Source organism: Crotalus tigris, unplaced genomic scaffold (assembly GCF_016545835.1).
Source record: "Crotalus tigris isolate CLP2741 ecotype Arizona unplaced genomic scaffold, ASM1654583v1 scf7180000017847.2079705, whole genome shotgun sequence".
Taxonomy (NCBI): Eukaryota; Metazoa; Chordata; class Lepidosauria; order Squamata; family Viperidae; genus Crotalus; species Crotalus tigris.
Window position 1 is genome coordinate 955,001 of NW_024096670.1, and position 19,471 is coordinate 974,471.

The 19,471-nt window shown below is 43.9% G+C and overlaps 1 protein-coding gene across 1 annotated transcript in view; it reads left to right on the forward strand.

Moving 5' to 3' along the window:
* The window catches only part of MMRN2 (multimerin 2), a 27,698-nt gene extending 14,374 nt beyond the window's left edge, over positions 1–13,324 (forward strand). The window contains exons 2-7 of the mRNA XM_039343390.1: positions 2,354–2,476; positions 3,629–3,735; positions 4,258–4,323; positions 5,805–5,963; positions 6,417–8,246; positions 12,438–13,324. Of these exons, the coding sequence (XP_039199324.1) occupies positions 2,354–2,476; positions 3,629–3,735; positions 4,258–4,323; positions 5,805–5,963; positions 6,417–8,246; positions 12,438–12,820 (2,668 nt within the window). The 3' untranslated portion in view covers positions 12,821–13,324. The remainder of the gene's footprint in view (positions 1–2,353; positions 2,477–3,628; positions 3,736–4,257; positions 4,324–5,804; positions 5,964–6,416; positions 8,247–12,437) is intronic.
* Positions 13,325–19,471: the final 6,147 nt, after the last annotated feature.

Here is a 19,471-nt window from a genome sequence, read left to right on the forward strand (position 1 = left end):
TTGGGTGAACAGAGATCCTAACACAATCTCTTCGTAGATTGAGCCACTCCATGTGGGATCAGCTGAGGTGGAGGCAGCATGGAGATCAGAAAGTCGGGAGCTAAAAGAGCCAGTTTGTGTAGTGGTGAAGGTACCAGGCTAGAAACCATGAGGTCTAGTCCCTTCTAAAGGCAGAGATCCCCAACTTTTTGGGCATCCAGGGACTGGTTCCGTGGAGAAGGTTTTTCCACGGACCGGAGAGTGCATGGTTTTGTGTGCTACCTGCATCCCACAGATGGGGTTTTGCTTGTTTGTGTGGACCGGTTCCTGGCATACTGTGGCCCCGTACTGGTCCATGGATCAGGGGTTGGGGACCCCTCATCTAAGGCATGAAGCCAACTGGTTGACCTTGGGCCAATCACTCTGTTTTATCCCTGGGAAGAAGCAGGCAAGGGCAAACCACTTCTGAAAATCATGCCGAGAAAGCTGCAGATACTACTTTAGGCAGTCACCTGGAGTCAAGTTTTACTCAAAGACCCACCATCACCACTACCATCCCAAAATGGTTAAATGTAGAAAGTTTCATTTTTGCATACAAGCTCAGTCTTTGGCATCTCAAGTTAGGCATTGCTTCTCTGAAATTTTGTTTGGTTGTTGACCCTTAGGGCAGAACATCTAACAGAAAAACAGAGTTGGGAGGGATCATGGGAGGTTTTCTAGTGCAACCTCCTGTTTAAGCAGGACACCCTAGCCCAGGGGTAGGCCACCTTGGCTCTTTTATGACTTGTGGACTTCAACTCCCAGAATTCCTGAGCCAGCCGTGCTGAGGGGAAAGGGAGAGATTTCCAAGCTGAGCCATGCTGGCTCAGGAATTCTGGGAGTTGAAGTCCATGAGTCATAAAGCGGCCTAGGCCTAGCCAGGGGTAGGCAACCTTGGCTCTTTTATGACTGGTGGACTTCAACTCCCAGAATTCCTGAGCCAGCCATGCTGAGGGGAAAGGGTGAGGTTTCCAAGCTGAGCCATGCTGGCTCAGGAATTCTGGGAGTTGAAGTCCACGAGTCATAAAGCGGCCTAGGCCTAGGCCAGAGGTAGGCAACCTTGCCTCTTTTATGACTCGTGGACTTCAACTCCCAGAATTCCTGAGCCAGCCATGCTGAGGGGAAAGGGAGAGGTTTCCAAGCTGAGCCATGCTGGCTCAGGAATTCTGGGAGTTGAAGTCCACGAGTCATAAAAGAGCCAAGGTTGCCTATCCCTGTCCTATACTATTCCGGACAAATGGTTGCCCAATCTCCTTTAAAATCTCCAGTGATGGAGCACCCACAACTTCTGAAAGCTTTTCCCATCTTGAAGGACTTGAGATATTTTGGCTGGGGTTGATCGTGTAACTAGTTCAAACAGGTGGAGGAAACCAGGTTGAGGATAGCTGATATACAAAGTCCTCACCTGGTTGACTCAGCGCTTGTAGACCTTGGTTTCTACTGGGTTTGTACCACTGCAGAGAAGAAGGCTCTTGAATGGTCTTGCAAAGCAGAGATATAACAATTTTCCCCCTTAATGACAGGTAACGTCATTAATTCTCTTTCTGGGCTGCCACAAAGGAGAAGGGGTCAACCTATTCTCCAAAGCACCTGAGGGCAGAAGAAGAAGAAGCAATGAATGGAAACTAATCAAGGAGAGAAGCAATCTAGAAATAAGGAGAAATTTCCTGACAGAACAATTGATCAGTGGAAGGACTTGTCTTCAGAAGTTGGGGTGCTCCAACATTGGAAGGTTTTTTTTTTTAGAAGAGATTGGACAGCCATTTGTCTGAAATGGTATAGGGCAGTAATGGCAAAACTTTTAGAGACTGAGTGCCCAAAACCCACCCCACCCCCACCCTGCCCACCACCCTGTGCCCCGCCTACCCGCAAGGCCACCCACCGCCTCCACGGCCTTCAACAGCAGATCACCCAAGTAGCCCAGCAGCACCATGGTGGCCACACCCTCCACCCGCACCTGTAGCATCATCTGCGCATGACAGAATGTGAGGGCAGAGTCTTGTCCCCACTATCTGACTGCCATGTCCTTGGCTGCGCTGCTCCAGGTAGGCCATGCCTGGGGGTGACTCTCTTCCGGGGGGGCTGTTGGTGTGGAGGGGGCCATAGGGGGATGCAGGGCTGGGACGACAGCACGCGTGCCCATAGAGAGGGCTCTGAGTGCCACCTCTGGCACGCGTGCCATAGGTTCGCCACCACTGGTATAGGGTTTCTTGCTTGAACATGGAGTTGGACTAAAAGACCCCCCCAAGATCCCTTCCAACTCTTGTTATTCTGTTAATGGGCTTAGAGAAATGACTTGCCTGATTTCTGAGATCTGTCCTCTCTTTTCCCTTAGGAACTGGTGCTCCTCTGTTCAATATCGGACAGCCACTTACGTTGCAGTGTGCAGGACAGAGAAATACATCATCCGGTCCCAGCAACCATGTCCGAATGGAACTCCAGACTGCCAGAAGATCATGTACGTAGCATCGTCCTTTCTTCTTAAGAGGAAGTCAACCCAGCATTTAAAGTAGCCTTGCCTGTTGCCTGTTGCGATCCAGTGTCTGGCGTCTCCTTTTGACATGGAAGGGAGTTTCCTTCCTTTCCTCAAAAAAGACTATCCAATGCAGCTTGAAGGTTTCCCAGGAGTGAGGAAATATCTGACCTAGCTTAGAGAAACTTGCCCTCTTTGGGAATCACACCTCATCAGATTACAAAATTTCCCAGAAATCCAGAGACGACATCTTAGTGTTGTCTCTCGTTTATGGTTATGAACACGTTGTCCCAAATGACGGTTGCTTCTCTCTTTAAAGCAGTAGTTTTCAACCTTTCTAATACCACGACCCCATAATATAGTTCCCCATGTTATGGTGACCCCCAACCACTTATACATCACTGGGTGCCAGGGGCGTGGCCAAAGAAAAGGGGAAAAAATTGGCGGACAGCCTTGTTTGGTGATCCTTGTGAAATGGTCGTTCGACCCCAAATGGGGTCCCGACCCACAGGTTGAGAACCACTGCTTTAAAGGCATCGTAGGATTAATTAATTCAACGGTCTGGTTGATGAGCATTTCTAAACCTCCCTTTAGGACAGGGGCCCCCAAACCCTGGCCTGTGGACCAGTATTGATCCGCGTCATGCCAGAAGCCTGTCCACACAAACAAGCGAAGCCCCATTCACTGGAGGCAGGCAACAGACAAAACTACATCCCCTCGGGTCAATGGAAAAACCTTTTTCCATGGAACTGGTCCCTGGTCCCCAAAAGGTTGGGGCCTGTGCTTTAGGGCATATTTAAGCTTCAAGTGGATAACTTTGCAGAGAAAGGAAAAGATTGTGCCCTTAGAGGCTATCTCTCTCAGCCCTCTGAGCAGAGGACAGCCTTCTGCAGAACCCAGATCGATGGTTAAAGAAACCTGCATGTTTTAGCAACCAGTCAGGCACACAAAAGCAAATGAAGCCTACAGAGATGAAGACTAGATAGCAGCAAAGAGGTAGACGGCCACCTGGATTTCTGCGGATAGATTTTGCAGGTCCCTAATCGCCATGTTGTCATGGCCCTTTATCAAGACCTTCAGGGTATGAGATGAAGCTTACTTCTAATCTATCGCTTTTTTCCTTCCTTCTTCTTCTAGGTACAGAACAGCGTTGAAGCCAGTCTACAAGATAAAAGAGAAAGTTGTCAGCTTTTTAGACTGGAAATGCTGTCCAGGTTATGTAGGCAAGGATTGTGAACATTATGGTAAGAATACCATAGGTAGCCATCTGTAGTTGAGTGCATTCTGTGTGTCAACTAATCAACCAGATTGGCTGAAGTCAGGTGCGAGTATCTGGGGGGGTTGAGAAACCTAGAGGGACTCTTGACTGTTGAGAACGTTCTCTGCTGGATCATAAGTAGCAGAAGAGCAGAGAAGATTGCAAAGCCACAGAGGTCCTTTCTTCCCATCTTCTCAGAATCTGAGTTTTTATCTCAGACTCCAAGACTGTCTTGTCCCCCACAATATGAAGATCATCCTGACCTTCCTAATAAGTAAGGATGATCAAAAAAATACAAGAGAACTATTTTGAAGGAGCAGAAAAACCCATCTGAATTATAACTAGGTGTTCTCTTAACACTATTACATCAGTCCATATATTGGTATTAGGAAACAGGTTGATCTCTGGGATGACACAGAAAGGAAAAATGTCCTTTAAAAGTTTAAATAATTGTGGGTTTTTTTCTGGGGGAAAAGGGAAATAAATGTCTTATGGAATTGATTTCTAGATCCAGCTCAGTTTCCAGTGAGTACCAGTCAGCCTGAACACTGGGAAGAAACATTCTCAAACCACAGTAGGTTTCAACTCATCCTTTACTTCCACAACTGGAAGGATGTATTTGTGAAACTGCTAGGGATTAAGTCCATAGTTGTACTTCCCATCCTCATAGTATAAATGGAGAATATTTCTGAAGCTTCTTCACTCATACCACCTATTGTTTTTCAGATATGTTAGGCGAGGGGTAGGCAACCTTGGCTCTTTTATGACTTGTGGACTTCAACTCCCAGAATTCCTGAGCAGCCATGCTGAGGGGAAAGGGAGAGGTTTCTATGCTGAGCCATGCTGGCTCAGGAATTCTGGGAGTTGAAGTCCACGAGTCATAAAAGAGCCAAGGTGGCCTACCCCTGTGTTAGACTATAACAGTCTTCTCCTTCTACTACATCAGTGGTTCTCAACCTTTTTAATGCCGCGACCCCCAACCGGTCGTAAGTCGAGGACTACTCAACCGGTCGTAAGTCGAGGACTACTCAACTGAGGCAGCACCGTTTGCAGAATGGGACTTTTGGCAGGCTCAGCAGGGCAGAGACAGCCTGGACAATTCCTATTGGCTTTTGAAAGCCAATAGAATTAGAATCTATTCAAGAGAGTCTATTCTATTGGCTTTCAAAAGCCAATAGAATAAAAGGGAGTAGCACAGCTAAGGAAAAGGGGGAAAAAATGGCGGACTGCATTGCTTGGCGACCCCTGTGAAATGGTCGTTTGACCCCAAATGGGGTCCCAACCCACAGGTTGAGAACCACTGTACTACATCCTTTTTTCTTTTATCAGCTGGGGGTTGCTTAAACCAACGTTAGCAGTGTCTAAAGAGTCCTTAATTATCCATTAAAATCATGTCTGAAAATTACAGCCCACGTTTATCTCTCTTTTAACTACTCACCTCTGGGCATTAGCAAAATATGAACAACAGTAGAGAAAAGCAGTAAGAAAAAATAAATAAGATGGAGATGAAGGCATTCCATGTGCCAGTAATTTTTTTTTTTAAAAAAATGTGTTTTGGAATGTACGCTTTTTGTTCAAGGGTATTGTACACAAAGACCTTAAAGTGATCTGCAACCTACATAGACTATATTGATTATTTGAAGATATATTTCTTAAATGTGTTCCATTGTTGTTAGTTGCGAAGTCGTGTCCGACAGTTCATGACCACATGGACAATGTTCCTCTAGGCCTTCCTGTCCTCTACCATCTTCTGGAGTCCATTGAAGCTCACACCTACTGCTTCAGTGACTCCATCCAGCCACCTCATTCTCTGTCGTCCCCTTCTTCTATTGCCCTCAGATGTGTTCCATATTGATTGACAAAAGCTCAGCTCCATTCCTTGCTCTTTTGAAATTCTATTTACTGCAAGAAAGACCAGCATGTGTCTTCCTTCTTCCTACTAGCAACATGTGTGCGTGGCTTTTGTATCTGTAGGCTCACCTTCCATGCTAAATATATATTTAGATGTGTTTTGGTCTTGTCTTGCTTCTTTGCAAATAATGTCGTATCTGCCAGACTCGGGAGATGTTGTAGAAGCCCATCAAAGTCATGAAGCTCTGCTAGAAGACCTGCAGAATGACGTTCACCAGACAGCAAACAGTTTGGGAATCTTACAGAATGTCCTTCATCACAACAGCACCAACAGAAACGGAGGGATGGACCAGCACCAGTCAGGTAAGAGAAATATTTCTCAACCGTATCAAAAAAGGAGACTATTTCAGTAGTTCAGTGCTGAATTGTGGGTTCTTTGATGCTCTCTGGCCTTGATTGTTTACTTGGAGACATTTCATTACCCAAACTAAGTAACAATATCAGTGCTAGAAGGAAGTGGGGTTTGCAGAGAGGAGGAAGAGGAGGAGGAGGAGGATTGTGGTGTCCTTGATGCTCTCTCAGCTTGGGTGTTTCCTTGCAGACATTTCATTACCCAAACTAGATAACAATATCAGTGCTAGTCCTGATGATGTTACCTAGTTTGGGTCATGAAACATCTGGAAGAAAACACCCAAGCTCAGAGAGCACCAAGGACATCACAGTCCTCTTCCTTCTCCTTATTTCTCAACGGTCTGAACCAATCAACCAAACACAGAAGTAAATGCTAATGTATTTTTGGTCTGTGATGTATTTCAGAAGTCCAGCAAATGCTCTTTCTCCACATAAACAGTTTCCTGAAGGAGCATTTTAATCCTGTCTGGGCAAGTTTCAATAAAAGTCTACAGGACCTGTCCACTGCTGTGCAGAACCTTTCGCAGAGCGTGGAGGCTAATCGGAAGAGCATAGAGCAGTTCCAAGAAAGTGCTGTGCCCAGAAAAGATTTCCAAGAACTAGGGACCAAGTTTGAATCCAAAGTCCAAGCCAATGTTCTGAGGGCCGACCAGATGAAGCGAGAAATGGACCGCCATAACTACCTGCAACAAGCAGTCATCAACTACAATCTTACCATGATCAAAGCAGATACGGACCTGAAGCTCAAGAGACACCACAAGCTGCAGCAGTCTTTTTTATTAGCATTAAACAACAGTTTGGCCGACCTGAGACAAGAGCAAAATAAGCTTCAGGGTGAGCTTGAGGTCCTCAACAGAAATTTTGCAATGTTCCCAAGGAAATTGGGCAATCGGAATGAGATGTTTGCAGATGTTGATGTGCAGAGCCTCAATCAGACCTTGGAAAAACATGCTCGGGAGCTAAAGACACTTTATGAGGAGTCTGAAAAAGACTATGAAGAACTAACTGATTCCATCACAAGGTTAAAAGACAGCTCAAAACACGATTTAGAGGACTTCCGAATACGATTAATAGAAGGGAGTCTCATGATTGATGAATACAGAGAAGATGTAGAAAAGAGGATTTTCGCTCTTAATGATAGTCTGGCAGATGTTCAAGAAAACTATTGGAGTCTACAGAAGTCCATGAAGACATGCTGTTGTGAAGATCAGCCTTCCAGTACTGATGTGGAAGGCTTAAAGAACACCACTCAGATGCATGGAGAACATCTAAAGCATCTGGAGGCACGTTTAAAAGATCTCGCCGCTGCTTTCCCGCTTATCCACCAGTCTTTGGATTTCCAACAAGAACAAAGTTGGAAGCTACAAGATGGACTCTCTCTCTTAAAAAACCATTCTGAAGTTTTGTCTGAGGAGGTTGATCTGCTAGAAAAAGCCGACGAGAAGATGCACCATCACATCAAGTATCTGAATAGTTCTTTCAATTCATTGCTGGGGGATGCATTGAGACATGAGACAGCCCTTGAGATCTTGCTTGGAGAAGAAATATTGGAACACCTGTCTGAAGAAGAGATCATTCTATCCATGGATCAACTTCCAGAGATGAACATCAAATTAATGTCAGACTATCTCAAGAAGCAAAGTATGACACTAGAGTCTCTTAAGAAGAGAATAGACTCTTTGGAGGCAGATCATGAGAATAATCCACATGATCATAAATCTTTGAAAGATCCTGATACTGAGAAACCAATAGACCTCAATCCCCAACATGGTAGAATAGAAAATATGGAGCCAAACCATGAAGCTGTAATGGAGGATGCCTTAGACAATCCAGCATACCATGATATTATGACCCTAAAAAGAGAGATTGGACATCTTACGAAAGAGATGAAGAAATTTGAATCGCAGTGGGATCATATTCATTCCTGCTGCAATCAAACTAAGGCCAACCTCAGTGTTTCAATCAAGGAGGTGAAGGAAGATCTTGGGTCAGCCCAAAAAAACTTTGAAGAACATCTAGCGATCTTTCAGAAATTGTTTAGAAATAGTAAGGAGCTGGCTGCCTCAAATGTAAGCCTGGATGTAGCAAAGCTTCAGTTGATGATGAGCAGAAAAACGAGGAAGCACCTTAAGGAACAAGAACAGCAAAACATGAGGGACAAGAAAGAGGTCCATGGCCACAGAGAAGCTACTTTGAATGGAAGAAACAAGATCAATGCAGAGACACTGGAGGAAGGTAGGTTTCTTCTGACTTTTTAAAATTTTCTCATCATGGTTTCTAAAGTTCTTATCCATTGTTAGGTTGGCATCCCAACATGTCTGGATGTTGGGGTCTTTTATTTAAAGCCATTTAAAACTATTTTAAGAGAGAGGTGGTGAACATGAAGAAGGCACAATCCTACGAAGTCCACGTTGTCCTTACAGCCTATGAACAGTTCTATCCTTTCCTCAGCTAGGTTCCTTCCTTGCAATGGTCCCGGGCAGTTGCAAGCTGCCCGGGACCAGACTGGCTGGTGCCGGCTTTGCGCGCATGCGCGAGGTGCGGAGCACGCCTAATTGTTGCCATTCTGCCTGGGGAATGTTATTAAGGGAAGCAGAGAGGCCTGCGAGCCTCAGAGCTATAACGGAGCAGAAGAGACTACAATAAAGACTTCTTGACACTACAAGATGTTCTGTGCTCATTCGCCATTAAGCCGAGGACTCAACAAAAAGGAAATTCAGTGTAGAGAAAAGTAAGGTTTTACACTTAGGCCAGAAAAACCAAATGCTCAGGTCCAGATTAGGCGAAACCTGGCTCAGTAGCAGTAACTGCAAGAGAGATCTTGAAGTCCTAGTGGACAATCACTTAAATATGAGCCAGGAGCGTGTGGCAGCAGTCAAAAAAGCCAAAGCAGTCCTAGGTTGCCTTAACAGAGGGATAGAATCATGATCACGTGAAGTATTAATATTGCTTTATAAAGCCTCAGTAAGACCATCTTTAGAATACTGAATCCGGTTTTGGTCACCATATTGTAAAGATGATGTTGACAGAGGGATAGAATCAAGATCACGTGAAGTGTTAATACCACTTTACAAGGCCTGGGTAAGGCCACACTTGGAATACTGCATCCAGTTTTGGTCACCATGATGTAAAAAAGATGCTGAGACTCTAGAAAGAGTACAGAGAAGAGCAACAAAGATGATCTGAGGACTGGAGGCTAAAACATATAAGGAACGGTTGCTGGAATTGGGTATGTCTAGTTTAATGAAGAGAAGGATGAGGGGGAACATGATAGCAGTCTTCCAATATCTCAGGGGCTGCCCCAAATAAGAGGGAATTAAGCTATTTTCCAAAGCACCTGAAGGCAGGACAAGAAGCAACGGATGGAAACTAATCAAGGAGAGAAGCAACCTAGAACTAAGGAGAAACTTCCTGACAGTGAGAACAATTAACCAGTGGAACAACCTGCTTCCAGAAGCGGTAAATGCTGCAACAGTGGAAGTTTTTAAGAAGAGACTGGACGGCCATTTGTCTGACATGTCTGAAGGCAGGACAAGAAGTAATGCATGTAGTGCATCTAAGAACAGAAATGCCGAGGAAATGATTCAATTAAAAAAGGAAATTTTATCAAGGGCCTGGGTATATTTACCACTCATGCACATTTTCAGTGTCATTTTGGGGAGGTAGAATAGAACGATGAAGTACTATATAATCAAGTACAAAAAGAACACGAGCCTTTGAATATAATCTACAAAGGCACTTTGCTCTGCTGGGATGAAAAAAAACCCCTGTATTATACAGTATACAAAAAGCATGTTGTACCAGAGATCCAGGGTGGAAAATGTACCCTATGCCCTTGGTTAGCTGTATCTCTCTCTGTTAAATATGGAGAGGTAATGACCCAGAGTTTTTAAAAAAAGCTTAGGAAACTAACCACCCGGTTTATTGAAAAAGATGGAACTTATCAACAAGTTAGCAATAGTTAAAATGGATCTCCAGGAAGCTGCTTGATTAAAGCTCAGAGTCCCAAGTATTTTTCCTTTCTGCTGAAAATTATTTGCTTTGTAGCAGCGACATCTCCTGGCCATCTCCTTTTTCTCAAGCCGAAGTGCCTCCCAGATGACACTGCAGGACCTTTTGTGGTTGTTGTTGTTAGTTGCAAAGTCGTGTCCGACCCATTGCAGCCCCATGGACCCCGTTCCTCCAGGCCTTCCTGTCCTCTGCCATCTTCTGTAGTCCATTTCAGCTCACGCCTACTGCTTCAGTGACTTCCATCCAGCCACTTCATTCTCTGTCATCCCCTTCTTCTGTTGCCCTTCATCTTTCCCAGCATCAGGCTCTTCTCCAGTGAGTCCTTCCTTCTCGTTAGGTGGCCAAAGGACTTGAGTTTCAACTTCAGGATCTGGCCTTCTCAAGAGCAGTCAGGGTTGATCTCCTCTAGGACTGACCGGTTGGATCGCCTTGCAGTCCAGGGGACTCGCAGGAGTCTTCTCCAGCACCACAGTTCAAAGGCCTCAATTCTTTGGCGCTCAGCCTTTCTTGTGGTCCAACTTTCACAGCCATACATTGCAACTGGGAAAACCATGGCCTTGACTGTACACACTTTTGTTGGCAGGGTGACGTCTCTGCTTCTGGTGTCTACCTCCTTCACTGAGACAACGTTGGGTGGGAGGTATTCCAGGAATTCTTGTGCTTCGCTTGGGTAGTTGAGTTGTGTGTCTAATCCCAGAAGTAGACTGTGTTTTGTCTGTTGTCCTAGAGGCCCTTGTTTTTCCCCTTCACAGAATGAAGAAGGGAAATATTATCATTTCCCCACCTTTTGGACAAAGAAAAAAAATCGCCTTTGTACATGGTTGATCTTATGGATAACTCCATCTCTACAGAGCTAGAGAAAGACCTGCGAGTTGTGTTTATCCACACACTGAGCATCAACAGTTGTGCTTTGTGCATCATATTGTCTGAACAAACTACTTTAATGAGTGTGACTTGTTTTGTTGGAGAAACATATTGTCTAAACTGAAGAGGGGACCATCAATCTTCACTTATTTCCATTTCAAACCACTTAGATAGCTCAAGCTGACTACAGAATCCTTATTTCTCATCTCTATATAGGGGGGCATTTATAGCAAACACACAAAAGATGAAGAATTATTGTATTGATCAGTAATGGAAACTGTCCAAAAGCAGAATCACCCGAAAAAACTTCAGTGGATGAAGCTGTGTGGCCTACTGATGGTAGGGTGAGATGTTACAACTCCTTGCGACAGTGGAGTTGTTGACATCACCGTTACGTTAAGATATAGAATACATTTGAGGAGGTATCAAGGATGGAAGAGGGAGATGGAGGCAGTCCTAGATGACTGGGGAAAACTAGGAATCAAATCTGGATCAGTGGAAGATTTGGGAGTAGGGTTTATCTTGAATGTTGGCCTCTGTTGCAAGTCTTAATATTCATTCATCCGGTTTTGGTCACCATGGTGTAAAAAAGATGTTGAGACTGTAGAAAGAGTACAGAGAAGAGCAACAAAGATGATCAGGGGACTGGAGGATAAAAGATAATAAGGAACGGTTGCTGGAATTGGGTATGTCTAGTTTAACGAAGAGAAGGACAAGGGGGGACATGATAGCAGTCTTCCAATATCTCAGGGGCTGCCCCAAAGAAGAGAGAGTCAAGCTATTCTCCAAAGCACCTGAAGGCAGGACAAGAAGCAACGGATGGAAACTAATCAATGAGAGAAGCAACCTAGAACTAAGGAGAAACTTCCTGACAGTTAGAACAATTAACCAATGGAACAACCTGCCTCCAGAAGCGGTGAATGCTCCAACACTGGAGGTTTTTAAGAAGAGACTGGACAGCCATTTGTCTAACATGGTATAGGGCAGTGGTGGCGAACCTATAACACAGGTGCCAGAGGCGGCACTCAGAACCCTCTCTATGGGCACACGCGCCGTCGCCCTAGTCCTAGGCTTTCAGCTGGGTTTTATAAAACCTTTTCACTTTAGACCTCCACTGCCGTGTGCAAAAAAAAAAAAAAAGGGTTCAATCAGTCAATTTCAACTTCTTGCAGGGAAAAAAAAGATCTTGCAAAGTTGGAATTGATTGATTGAACTTTTTAGCCCCAACCAGTCGGCTGTTACCACTGCAGCCATGCCCACCCAATGGGCCACACCCAGCCAATGGGCCATGCCCACCCGGCACTCGACGATGCATAAGTGGGTTTTGGGTTGCAGTTTGGGCACTCAGTCTCTAAAAAGTTCGCCATCACTGGTATAGGGTTTCCTGCTTGAGCAGGGGGTGGACTAGATGATCTCCAAGGTCCCTTCCAACTTTATTATTATTTCCAAGCTGGAAAAATATCACCAGAATGTCTATGTTTCCTTTAAAAGGGCTAGAGGTATGTAGAATTCTGTTCCCATCCCCTAATTTTCCCTTTTTCTTACCTCCAGGCACAGTGGTGGCTTTTTACGTGCAATACGCCAAAGGTAAAGAGGAGCCCTCCATCCTGAACCGCACCTACCTTAACTACGGAGGGGGTTACTCTCGTGAACACGGCTACTTCAAGGCATCTCATAACGGTGTTTATATGGTGGCGGTCAGTGCTGAATTTCCCCCAGGACCCGTCATGGGACAACTAGTTTTCAGCAATGGCCACAGAACGACTCTAATCAACAACACGAAGAGGAAGTCCAGCGGCGGTTATACAACTCTCGTCGCCCTCGTGGAACTGGAGAAGGGAGACTTGATGTGGTTTGAGCTGGTCCAAGGGGCCGCAGTGAGACAAAACATAGTTGGATTGAGCATGGCAGGGTTCTTGCTACTGAAAACCTGAGAAGGAAGACCTTGGCCATGTCAAGAGCCCTCCTGTGAGTGAAGGATGTCTTAATGAATGACATTTTGCCCGCATAAGGACATTAGCTCAGCAATGCTTTCTAGAAGGACTTCGGTAGCTGCTTAGGCACGGCTCCAACGCAGTGGAGGTGCAGAAGACAATCTGTTTCTTCAACTGGGCACGAGGCTATGTGTTCTGTCCCAGCCGATGTACGTCCTTGCTACTTCACAAAGACAACCCCTCTTTTAACAGTAGACTGGAAAATAAACCCTTTTTATTTGAGTTACAGACCCGATAATTGTCCCAGAAAACAAAAGCAACAGAACACTTTTCCAATGGAGACCTTGTCCAAAAGCAAAACGGAGCACGAGTCAAACAGGAAATATCTAACAAGCAAAATAAACAGACCATGATCTCGTGTGTTGTCAGCCACCTCAGAGTTGTTGGACACAAGACGGGTGACAAATAAATTTTATAAATAAAATTTCAACTCTGATTCCCACATCCACATTTGCAGGGTGTGGCTGTGAGTCGGAAGAGAGAGTAATGCCATCCATGGGGAAACCCAACTTTGTGCATCACATTATCCAAACAAACTTTTTTTACTGGGTGTGGCTTGTTTTTTCCTGCACCATCTGTAGTCACACTGGAGCATTAGAAACCCCAAGGCAATTCTCCCATTCTCACGAACGATCTGCAGGTAGTTACTAGCACTCAACCCAAAAGAGCCCATCTTAAAAAGTGTTGTTTAAGGATGTCCATTGTCAGAAATATATATATATACTTTCTTGAGCCAGAATTTTCTTTCCATCCTGAACTAAACATACCTGGAGTGATTATTCCCCAAATTTGTGGGCTGAAAACTGTGGGCTCAAACTCGCCCGATGAATGGAAATTGTTTTTTAAATAATAATAATAATAATAATAATAATAATAACAACAACAACCACTTGAACACCATTGGCATTGACAAATTTGCTATTAGTCAATTGCAAAAGGCGGCCTTACTAGAAACTGCTTCCATCCTGCGACGATACCTGTAATACCATCAAACATCCACATCTGCCTATCCCAGGTCCTGGGTAAGGACTCGATAGGTAGACAAAATGCCAAATCCAGTCTGAACATCTGGCTGACTGTGCGATGATCCTCAATAATAATAATAATTGCTTTTCAGGGCACAATCTCAATTTATTTCTAGTAATGCTAGAAAAGCAAGAATGGATAAAATCAGGGCTTTCGCAAATGTACGTTAAGCCCTTTGGCACAATTAATTTGCCTTTGGCCAAGAACAGAAGCTATGCAGAACTGAATCTAGTTGGTATTTATATCAGACACCTTCAAATGACACCTGACAATAATTAGGATGAGGTTTTTGAAGGCAATTGCCAAAAAAACTTAAAAAGTTTTTAAAAGTCCTCAACTTAAAACAGTTGTTTAGTGACCGTTCAAAGTTAGAACGGCACTGGAAAAAAGTGACTTATGATGGTTTTTCACACTTACGACCGTTGCAGTATTCCTGTGGTCACGGGATCAAAATTCAGATGCTGGGCAACTGACTCATGTTTATGACGGTCGCAGTGCCATGGATTCACATGATCTCTTTATGCGACTTTCGGAAAAGTTAATGGGGAAGCCTGATTCACTTAATAACCTTGTTACTAACTTAATAATTGCGGCAATTCTTGTTGTTAGCTGCGAAGTCGTGTCCAACCCATCGGGACCCCATGGACGTCCCTCCAGGTCTTCCTGTCCTCTACCATCTTCTGGAGTCCATTGAAGCTCATGCCTCCTGCTTCAGTGACTCCATCCAGCCACCTCATTCTCTATCGTCCCCTTCTTCTCTTGCCCTCCATCTTTCCCAGCATTAGGCTCTTCTCCAGTGAGCCCTTCCTTCTCATTAGGTGGCCAAAGTATTTGAGTTTCAACTTCAGGATCTGGCCTTCTAAAGAGCAGTCAGGGTTGATCTCCTCTAGGACTGACCGGTTTGATCCCCTTGCAGTCCAGGGGACTCGCAGGAGTCTTCTCCAGCACCACAGTTCAAAGTCCTCCATTCTTTGGCGCTCAGCCTTTCTTATGGTACAACTTTCACAGCATACATTGCAAGGTCATAAAATGGGGCAAAACTCATTTAACAACTGTCTCTCTTAACAGCAGAAAATTTGTGCTCAGTTGTAGTCAGAAGCCAAGGATTATCTGCACGCAGATGTAGCTACATAAACTTTACCTCGAAGGAACTTCATGTTCGATAAAATTAAGTCATTTTTTTTTTAAAGGGAAGCTTATATTAATAGAGTCTTTCTGCTCCTGGCACACCAACAGAGACAGGGGACATGTTTTTGGATAGGAGTATTGCTTCCATAGAAGCATTATATAGAATAGCAAATATACTAGCTAACGCACCATTGAGAATCACAGCTATTAAACAATGACGTTGTTTGGCTGGAAGCTGTATCAGCAACCCCACAGATGTGTAATATGTTCAGTCACCAACGGGACACATAAAAATGAGGATAAAACTTTATTCTTGTGTCCCTTCGTAATGTTATTGCACTATTTCTTGATGATGTACAACGTCCTTCCCGATTTTGAGCCATCATAAATGCGATTACTACACCAACGAAGAATAATCTTTTATCATACATGCCAAAGATTACTCTGTGTACTAATTTCACCGCGTGATGCAGGGCTAAACAACTCCTAGATGGGATTCTGAATTCAAAAACATGGGACAGCAACTTTACCAAATAATATGAGCAGCTGTGCGTGAACCTGGCACACAATTCTAGCACATTCTATGTAAAATACGTGACCAGGATCCAGCTACTGTCTCTTCACCAATTTCCCTCTGCTGCAAAGGATGTCTAGCAATTTAAAAACAACAAAATTCAATGATTTTCACTGCATAAAATTGAGTAAATGAAAACTCCAAATTAGCCACGCCCAGTAGATAGCACTCGGGTTTTAATCCCACTGAAAGCAAGGACTGTGTCTGACTCAAGCATTTAAGGATCATACCCAGCCAAATACATCATGTTTAATTTTTGTAGTAAGCGTGGCATATTTAAATCCTATGATTTAGTGTCTGAAGAGGTCCTTGATGCTCTGAACTTGTTTTCTTACAGACGTTTCATGATATAAACTAGGTAACATCATCAGGAACTGATGAGATCATGAAACCTCTGCAAGAAAACAACTAAACTTAAAGAGCACCAAGGACTCTCTGAGCTGCAAATATTCTCCATCAATTTAGTGCGTGACCTGTAATTCTTCTTGGCACAAGATACAATTGGGAGAATAGCAACAATTGCTGGTAGAAAATTTAGCCTGTATGGTTAATTAACTTCCAAGCTACTACCCCAATAGTATTAAACTGAAACATCCCAGTGTATCTTTCTTATATTCTTACCCACCTTGATGGTGTTAAGTTGTGGCATCGGAACTGTGGCTTTTAAACAAGTTGACATGTTTGACATCGCGTTCCAAATGGCGCCATCGGAGGGCTTAGCCTCTTTATACACTGTACCTCTGTCAAAATATTCAGCATTACCTGGAAACTTATTCTGCAAAACATGGATTCTTGCATTGACCACAGCATTGACCACACGCGAGGCTCTTAGAAATTCCCAAGTTTTTATAAGGATCCCAAAAGAAACTGGGAGCAAACATAAAAGGGGTATGGTAAAAGGGGGATAAAGAATAAGACTGAAGGGGGTAAAAAAAAGAGAAAATGGCCAATTGGATTGGGGAATGAGCTTCCAATGAAATTGCCAGGGTAAAATTCTGCTTGCAGCCTCCACTCTTTTGGTAAGTGGAGTGTGGGAACACCAACTGTGGCAGCTGTCCTGAGATCATCCATCCATCCACCCACCCACCTATTCATCCAAACAGCCATCCGTCCATTCACCTGCCCGTCCATCCATCCACCCTATTCACACAAATATCCACTCATCCATTCACCTATTCTTCCAAACATCCATCCATCCATCCACCCACCCACCTGCCCGTCCACCCACCTATTCATCCAAACATCCGTCCATCCATCCACCTGCCCATCCATCCACCCACCTATTCATGCAAACATCCACCCACCCACCATCCAACGACCCATCTATTCTTCCAAACATCCATCCATCCGTCCATCAATCCACCTATTCAACCAAACATCCATCCATCCACCCTATTCATCCAAAATCTGTCTGTCCATCCACCCACCTATTCATGCAAACATCCGTCCACCCATTCATCCAAACATCCGTCCATCCACCCATCCACCTGCTTGTTCATCTGTCCATCAACCCACCTATTCATCCAAACATGCATCCATCCATCCATCCACCCATTGATCCAAACATCCATCCATCCATACTTCCACCCACCTATTCATCCATCCATCCATCCATCCATCCATCCATCCATCCATCCATCCATCCATCCATCCATCCATCCATCATCCCTTCCCTTCTCCATGGATCTTCACCACTGAAACAGCTGTACTATTTTTCTGAGCAGATGTACTTTCTTGTACTTGAGCACGTAGTTTTTTCTCCAGGCTCAGTTTTAAAAGCAAAAGAGATCACTGTAGACCTGGAATTCTGCAGGCCGCCCAATATGAAAACTGCTCAGGAACAAATATATTACTAACGTTTACTAAAATAAGGTTGTTTACTCCAAAAAAAAAAAAGATACAGTGACATAAACTTGTGTACAGAACAAAGCAATTTCATGGTAAACATAAGGCACCTTTTAAAACGGATGTGATACAAAAAGAAAAAGGAAAAAAAAAAACATTTCACCCAGTACATTTGAAAAAAAAAAACATTCTACAATGTCTGGCATCTGTAACAAAAGGAATATAATCCAGCTATTTTCACCCTCTCTTCTTTATTTACACGATCTCTAAAGTCAGCTACATGATTCTTTCTGTATACAATATAATACATTTTTATATAAGGCAGGAATATGCCAGAGTTCGTAAGAGTAAATGAAGTGAACTCATATACTGCATTTTAAGGTCATTTACAGGAGAAGGCAAAACTATGAGATGACTTTTGAATTTGGACAAAAAGCATTGTTCGCTCCACATTTATTACACCAGTAACAAGTCTTGAACTGGAAAACCTACCCATTAAAAAAAAAGAAAATTGAGGCAATACAGGGAGTTTTTTTTTTTTTTAAATATATAAAACGTGGCAACATCCAGGAAGATGCCTGCATTGTTCCTGGTGATCTGCCTGCCTCATAAACCACAATGGACTGTGAGAAGACTGAAGCACTGAAAATTTGGTAAAAAAAATAAGGCAAGGGCAACTTTATATTTAACCGCTGTCCCCAGACCAGAATACGGATCGAATCCAAGACAGCTTCACCGAAGACCAGTCAATTTTAAATCCTCCCGTGCAACGCCAAGTGGAATTTGGCACTTTCTCATTTAGAATCGGGTTGACTTTATTGCAAGTTGATTTGCAAGAATGACCGCAAGAATCCCAGGGCTTATGAGAGCTAGAGGATTTTTCTACCCTTTTGAGCTTTAGGTGGTGTAAACAGAACCAGCTGGGAAATGACCTTAAAAAATGGAAGCCAAGAAAGCGAGAAGCGTTGAGGAAATAGTTAGGGGAAATTAAAGGTATTGCTGAGATGAGCAAAAGGACTCTGGATGGATTCATGAAGCAGAACGTTCTTCTGGAAACCTGATTGACACTAGCCCTTCAGGACAGGCAGATGTTTACGGACATTTGATGGCATGGGAAGCTTTTTGGACTCTTTTAATGGCACCCGTAAGGTTCGTTCTCTTTTGCCAAAGGGGTTTTGTCTCCAAAATTATGGCGATATTTGGCGGTATTATGCTACTGCAGATGTAAATCTTTCATTTACTGCTACGTCGTTAATCTCTCGTTTGATGGGAATGAAAATTAATAGACAACTATTAGTAGGAGGGTCACTGAGCAGATTACAAACAGGAGGGACATTTTAGAGCAGTGGTTCTCAACCTGTGGGTCGGGACCCCATTTGGGATTGAACGACCATTTCACGGGGGTCGCCAAACAACGCAGTCCGCCATTTTTTTCCCCCTTTTCCTTAGCTGTGCTACTCCCTTTTATTCTATTGGCTTTTGAATGCCAATAGAATAGACTCTCTTGAATAGACTCTAATTCTATTGGCTTTCAAAAGCCAATAGGAATTGTCCAGGCTGTCTCTGCCCTGCTGAGCCCGCCAAAAGTCCCATTCTGCAAACGGTGCTGCACCAGTTGAGTAGCCCTCGACTTACGACCGGTTGAGTAGTCCTTGACTTACGACTGGTTGGGGGGTCGCGGCATTAAAAAGGTTGAGAACCACTCTTTTAGAGTAAGAAAGGTGAACGTTGCCTGGGGTTATGCAAATGGTTACTCACTGCCAAATGCAAGTAAAGAAGCTGGATCTGTCTGGTGCTTTTAACACCAACATTCATTCCCCAGCAAGGAGCAAAACACAGGGAAATTTTCTTCTAACGATTGCATACTAATCTCAAGGCCTCCCTTCACAAATACTCGTTAAGGTGGAAGGTTTTCTTGAAAGGGTAGTTCAAAGGCATACCTGGGCAGGCATTGATCTGCACAGCACACAACAGAAGACATTACAAAGCACTTTTTGAGCAAGAGGTACGTGCTCCCT